Genomic DNA, 6,657 nt, shown 5'->3' with positions numbered 1-6,657 from the left:
TTCCTACCCTCCTTCCTTCCTTCCCTCCTTCCTTCCTTCCCTTCTTCCTTCCTTCCTTCCTTCCTTCCTTCCTTCCTTCCTTCCTTCCTTCCTTCCTTCCTTCCTTCCTTCCTTCTTTCTTTCTTGTTGGATTTTATTACCCCCGACTACCTCCCTCTCATTATAACTGTCATTCTCATTATTGTTATTGTAATTTCATTTTTATTCTACTGCATTTGTGATTTTTTTCTCGCCTCAAACTTCAAGATTTACATTCCTTTCTGATTCCTCTCCTCATACCTATGGGTGAGGGGGGAGTAAGTGAGCATCCCTGTGGTACATAATTTCCAGCCAGGGTTAAACCAGGACACATGTCAGTGTAATTGGACTCTATCACAGAAAGCTGCAAGTGCGGGGCAGCTGAGAAGGAGCTGGAGGGACTCACCAGAGTCCCTGCCTCTGCCCTCAGGCACAGACAGTGCCCTTGCCTCTCAGCACTCACTCTGCTCTCCCTGAGCACAGCACAAAGCCCTCCTGACCTGACTCTGGCCATGGCCGTTGCTCAGCACGGGCAGAGCCGATGCTGACAGGCCCTTCTGCGCTGGGAGCAGTTTGGGCTGAGCCAGTGCAAGGCCAGGACTGGCCCCTGCCCCCCACGGTTCCCATGAAGCCCCTGCTGCAGAGCAGGGCTCACTGCTGGGCAGCCAGCGGGCACAGCCCCTGCTCCTCACAGCACACTCGGCCAGCACTCAGCACAGCTCCAGCCACGGCTCGGAAGGGAGCTCTCCTAGGAACGGCAGAGGGGGGGACATGGGGCAGCGGGGGCGCATCTAGGAGAAACGGCTTTCACTTGGCTCAAAGAAGTCTCTCCTAAATTGTCCCTGCCTTTTGTCCTTCAACAGGTCCCTGTGTTCAGAAACAGAAGATGTCCAACAGCAGCTCCATCACCCAGTTCCTCTTCCTGGCATTGGCAGACACGCGGGAGCTGCAGCTCTTGCACTTCTGGCTCTTCCTGGGCATCTACCTGGCTGCCGTCCTGGGCAACGGACTCATCATCACCACCGTAGTGTGTGACAAACATCTCCACACCCCCATGTACTTCTTCCTCCTCAACCTGTCCCTTCTTGACCTGGGCTCCATTTCTACCATTGTCCCCAAAGCCATGGCCAATTCCCTGTGGGAAACCAGGGCCATCTCCTATGCAGGATGTGCTGCCCAAGCTTTTCTCTTTTTATTTTTCATTTCAACTGAGTATTTTCTCCTCACTGTCATGGCCTATGACCGCTACGTGGCCATCTGCCAGCCCCTGCACTACGGGACCCTGCTGGGCAGCAGAGCTTGTGTCCACATGGCAGCTGTTGTCTGGGGTAGTGATGTTCTCTATGCTGCGCTGCACACGGCCAATACTTTTTCACTGCCGCTCTGCCACGGCAATGCCCTGGGACAGTTCTTCTGTGAAATCCCACAGATCCTCAAGCTCTCCTGCTCACACACCTACCTCAGGGAAGTGGGGCTTATTGTGGTTAGTGCCTTCATAGCATTTGACTGTTTTGTTTCCATCATGCTGTCCTACGTTCAGATCTTCAGGGCTGTGCTGAGGATCCCCTCTGAGCAGGGACGGCACAAAGCCTTTTCCACGTGCCTCCCTCACCTGGCCGTGGTCTCCCTCTTTCTCAGCACTGGCACATTTGCCTGCCTGAAACCCCCCTCCGTCTCCTCCAAATCTCTGGACTTGGCGGTCTCAGTCCTGTACTCGTTGGTGCCTCCAGCAGTGAACCCCCTCATCTACAGCATGAGGAACCAGGAGCTGAAGGACGCACTGAAGAAGCTGATGCAGTCAGGTGTCTCTCAGCGGCAATGAACTGACTGTGGCTCTTTACAAGGTATTTTCAAGTCACGTATAGGACATCATGTGTGTTTAACATTCCATCTATGACAATCATGGTTTTACTTCAATGTATTTCCTCACTCCACTTCCCCAAAAGCACGAACCCAGCCTCCCTGACCCAGAGGCCTTTGTACATGCGCCAGGGAGGATGGTACATATATACTCCTGTGTCACATCTCAGTAATAAAAGGGTGGGTTTTTTCAATGCCTATATCTGGAGGTTGGTCTCTTCTTCCAAAGCTGAGCTCAGGAACAGGCTGCAGGAATTGCCCCCAGAAGACCATGCTGCTGGGCTTGGGTTCCCCATGGCTCAGGGGAGGAGGGCATGGGGCAACGCGTTAGGGCATGGGCCTGTGTTGAGCCTTGGCGTGTGGGGGCCCAGTGCCCATGGGAATGGTGGGTGACCAAGAGGGATGTGCCTGGGACCATCTCCCTGGGCTTTCAGGCACCGCTGCCCTGCACAGCAGCACCGCCTGCTCAGGGCCATGCCTGAGACCACATCCCTGGGCAAGAGCAGGTGTCTCTGTGGATGCCCCAGCTGGGGCAGGCTGCTGTGTCCCTGGTGCAGCAGGAGGTGCCTGGGGAGCCCCCAGGCCAGCAGCCTGGTGCTGGGGACAGGGACTGGCCCCGAGGGGCTGCCAGGAGTGGGCAAGCAGGGTCCCTGTGAGAGAGGAGCAGCAGACAGAGGGAGGCAATGGCCTCTGTGTCCTCATGCCATGGCTGGTGCCAGCCCTGGGGCTGACTGGCAGGAGGAGACCCCTCTCTGCCCACCAGCATCTCCTGTGCCCTTGTGATGGTCTATGGCCATGGGGTGAGTGCCCAGAGCTCTGCAGCCCCCTTTGGGTGGGCACTTGCATGGGGCCAGCCCCGCGTGGGCTGCTGTGTCTGCCTGGGCTGGGGAGAGGGCAGGGGAGGTGGGCAGAGCTGGGGGGGGGGCTGGGCTGGGAAGGGCCAGGGAGAGGGAAACACCAGTGAGAGCTCAGCTGTGTGGGTGTGCAGGGTGGGGGCACACAGCAGGGTGTCCTGGTGCAGACCCAGGGGTCATGGTGAAGCAAGCAAGGCACCAAAGGAGCGGGACTGAGGGGCCAGATCTGTGCCGTGTTCCCTGCACACCCTCAGAAAGCTGCAGAAGGGAAATTTTCCCCACAAATTCCCAAACACTGCTCATTTCCAAGCCTGGTCATATACCCCAGCCCTCATTAGGGACCACTGCTGCATGGCCACCTCTGTCCTCCTCCGTTGCCCAGTGATACCCAACTCCATCACCATTTCTAAATATAAAGGGAGCCACTTTCCTACTGACACTTGTTACACACAAGTCCCATAGCTCTTGCCACATTGGTCTCTCAGGGAAGGCCATTGTCAGACACCTCCAACAAGATCATGTTCTCATGGCATGGTGTTCTAACAAATATTGATTGAGATCCCACCAGCTGGCCTGGGTCCAGCGCTCCAGTCTTTCATTCAGAACAATTTCTCAAATAATACTCTTGCTCTCTCAGCCTCCCTTTGCCCATAATATGCTCCAGGTCCCAACCATCCTTCTGGCCTCTGCAGGACTTGCTGTGATGTGTCAGGGTCTTTCATCTGCTGGGAGCCCCATTGTGGGCTCAGCAGTCCTGATGTGGTCCTGTGGTGGGTTAACCTTGACCAATGGTGAGACAAACATTCAGCTGCTCATTCGCTGCACTGACTCAACAGGACAAAGGAAGAAAATAAACCAGCAATGCTCATGGCCAAAGATAAAGAAAAAGAGATCTCTTAATGATTCTTTTCATGTCCAGAGATGTGTTGCCTTGGCAAAGATTAATTTATTGCCAATTAAAAAAATATGTTTGGATTGTGAGATACTATGGCAGGAGAAACAATGGGTGAGATAGTCTGGTTTATTCTGGGGGAATCAGTCTCCTTGGTGTTCACAGGACAGGTAAGCAAGGATGCCAAGAGTGCAGGGGCTTGTGGGCAAGTTCCTCAGACCAAACAGGTTGCCCACTCTGATGCTCACCTGGACCTGGGTCTCCACAAAGAGGTCAAGATGCTCAGGGATGTGAATAGCAGTGCCAGTCTTGATTGTAGTGATTATGAAATTGTGGTGTCCTTGATGCCCAGGTAAGTGGGGAAGGAGAGCAGCAGAGCACAGCCCTGGGAGATGAGGGTAGTAAAACCTGGCCTGCTGAGGGCACTGGCAGGTGGGATCCCATGGGGGCAGGGCCCTGAGAGCATCCCTAGGCCTTCCTGGCCCTGACCAGTCTCACCTGGGGCCTCCACCCAAAGCTTTGTCCATGGCTTCGGGTGGCCATTGAAGCCAGGCAGGAGATTCAGCCCCAGCATGATCTATGCCGTAGGTGTGCAGGTCACCTTAGAGAGGCGTGTGGGTCTCCTTAGGGTCACAACAACAGGCACAGCTTTGCCTGCCCATGGACCTTGTTGGTTCGGAATGTCAGCATCACTTCCCAGCATATTCTGAATGGGGTTTGCCAAAGATATGAAACCGTGGCCCTCCAAGTCCTGGGGACTTTCTGTTGCCTCCCTTCCTTCCTCAACTCCCTCCGAATTATACACATCTTCCTTGCTGTCAAGGCTTGTCTCTGGCCAAAAGCCCAGCAGCCACCCAGCCGCTCCCTCCCCCCTTCCCTCCACAGTCAGGGCCCAAAAATGAACACAGTCACGGACAGGGGGTCTAACGAGGGATGAGCGTGGGGACACAATCACTTCCCTCACTCTCTTGGCAAGGCACCTCTTCGTACGCTCCAGGGCCCTGCTGGCTGCCTCTGCTACCAGGTCACGGGCTGGGATTGTGTTTTGCCTTCTGTCCCCCAGCACCACCAGGGCCTTTTCTGCACAGACACTGCCCAGCCAGGCAGGTCCCAGGCCCTGCAGCTGCAGGGTGTTAGTCCATGCGAGGGAGGTGCAGGCTCTGCCCTTGGTCCGTCCTGCATCTGTGCAGCTCCTGCCAGGGCGGCCACCCCACCTGCCAGGGTTCCCCTCCATGGCATCCCTAGGGCACAGGGATGCTCCTCTCAGTTTGGTGCCACCGACAGACACTGTGAGAGTTGCCTCCACTGGGTCATGTGTACAGCTCTTAAACTGTAATCAGGAGAGTCCCCTGTGCTGCCCACACTGCCCCAGTATGTCCCAGTGGCCTCCAGGTGGGGTGTGAGCCCTTCCCCACTGCTCTCTCAGCCTGACCATCCAGCTGGTGTTTTACTCATCTCTTTCTGTTCGCACCCAGAGTGTCATGGCCTCACTTGGGCAGAACAACGCTGAGGGAGACCATGGCCAGAGTTTTGTAAAGCTGAGGGAAATGACATCCACTGTGGAGCTCCTCACGCACAACTGCAGGCTGTCAGGTTGGCGAGGTAGATGGCAAATCTCATAAGCAGTCATAAGCCATCACAGTGAGAAGAAAATACTCTGCTGAAATGAAAAAGAGAATCAGTAAGTGCTGGGCAGCAAATCCTCAGTAAGAGATGGCTCTGGTCGTACAGGAAACTGAGCGTGGCTTTGGGGAGAATGGTGGGGATGGAGCCCAGGTCGAGGAGGGAGAGGTTATGAGGATGAAGCACATGGGGGTGTGGAGGAGGTGATCGCACAGTACAGTGGTGATGATGAGGCTGTTGGCCATGAGGGCAGCCAGGGAGATGCCCAGGAGAGCCAGAAGTGCAAGAGCTGCAGCTCCCGCGTGTCTGCCAATGCCAGGAGGAGGAACTGGGTTAAGGGGTAGCCACTTGGCATCTGGTGCCTCCTGGCACAGAGATTGTCTGAGAGGGAAAAGAGTTAGGCAAGACTTTGCTGAGCAAAACCTAACATATTTCTCAGAGGAACCCCAATGAAAAGGCCTCTCTGCTTTCCCGAAGACCTTTAGTAGATCTCTCATGAGTTGGTTTTTGCTGAGGGTGCTCCAGGGAGTAGGAGACTCTGCTGTGGGCTCTGCAGGAGTCAGTCCTTCCCTACAGCAGTAGCGAAATAGGAACGTGGCGTGATCTAGGATTAAATACACTCAGGGCATCAAAGGGCTTCACAGCATTGCCACCCCGTGTTCACCCAACTATGGAGCGGAGTTGAGGGGATTTTTCTCTGTGTATTTTGTTCCGGTTGCCCCACCACAGCTGAGGAGTGGTTTTGGCACTGCCATTCCTGCTGCACTCCAGGTGCCATCAGGTGGGCCCTGAGAGGCAAAGAGACAGTCCCTTTGTGCGGACTGAGGACAGCCAGTCTGTCCACCCGCCCTGGTTTCAGCTGCCCTGTGCTGGCAGCTCCTTGACCTGCAGGACTGTCACCCCCAGTGCTTCCCAGAGAAGGAACTGGACGCTGCTGAGAGCAGAGGCAGCCAGTTTCCAAGTACCGATCTGCAAACTCCTCATGCTGCCTCATCATACCTGAGAAGGATCTCCGCTCTGCCCCTGCAGCCAGGGACACAGAGGGCACATTGCAGCTGCCTGTGCACAGCTACCCAGCAGCATTCCTGGGGTGTCTTCTCCATGGGGCTCCCTGATCACACAGCGATGCCACCGGAGAGTTGTGCCCTTCTGGAGCGCAGCCTGCAGCCACCCAGCTCCTGAAGGTGGGCTGTCCTGAAGTGAGAGGTGTCTCTTTTGGACTTCTGGGAGCTTAGGTATCAGGAGGCGATTGGGAGACCTTACTGCCATAGGCTAACCTGTATGGCAAGAGCCCTCAGGCTGGTCTCTCAAAGGACAAAGCAGAAAGGGAGAGGAGTGAGAATGATGTGAGAGAACAGCCCTACAGACATCGAGGTGAGTGAAGAAATAGGGGAGCAGCGAGACAGAGGC

The 6,657-nt window shown here is 55.4% G+C and overlaps 1 protein-coding gene across 1 annotated transcript; it reads left to right on the top strand.

Annotated features, from left to right (window-relative positions):
• The first annotated feature begins 904 nt into the window (after positions 1 to 904).
• On the top strand, positions 905 to 1,840 carry LOC130143385 (olfactory receptor 14J1-like). The gene has a single exon (XM_056326069.1). It carries the CDS (start codon positions 905 to 907, stop codon positions 1,838 to 1,840), a length of 936 nt encoding a protein of 311 aa, XP_056182044.1.
• Positions 1,841 to 6,657: the final 4,817 nt, after the last annotated feature.

The sequence above is a fragment of the Falco biarmicus genome, unplaced genomic scaffold, assembly GCF_023638135.1.
Source record: "Falco biarmicus isolate bFalBia1 unplaced genomic scaffold, bFalBia1.pri scaffold_27, whole genome shotgun sequence".
Lineage (NCBI taxonomy): Eukaryota > Metazoa > Chordata > Aves > Falconiformes > Falconidae > Falco > Falco biarmicus.
The sequence above is the reverse complement of the archived record's forward strand: the minus strand, read 5'-3'. Positions and strand labels throughout refer to the sequence as shown.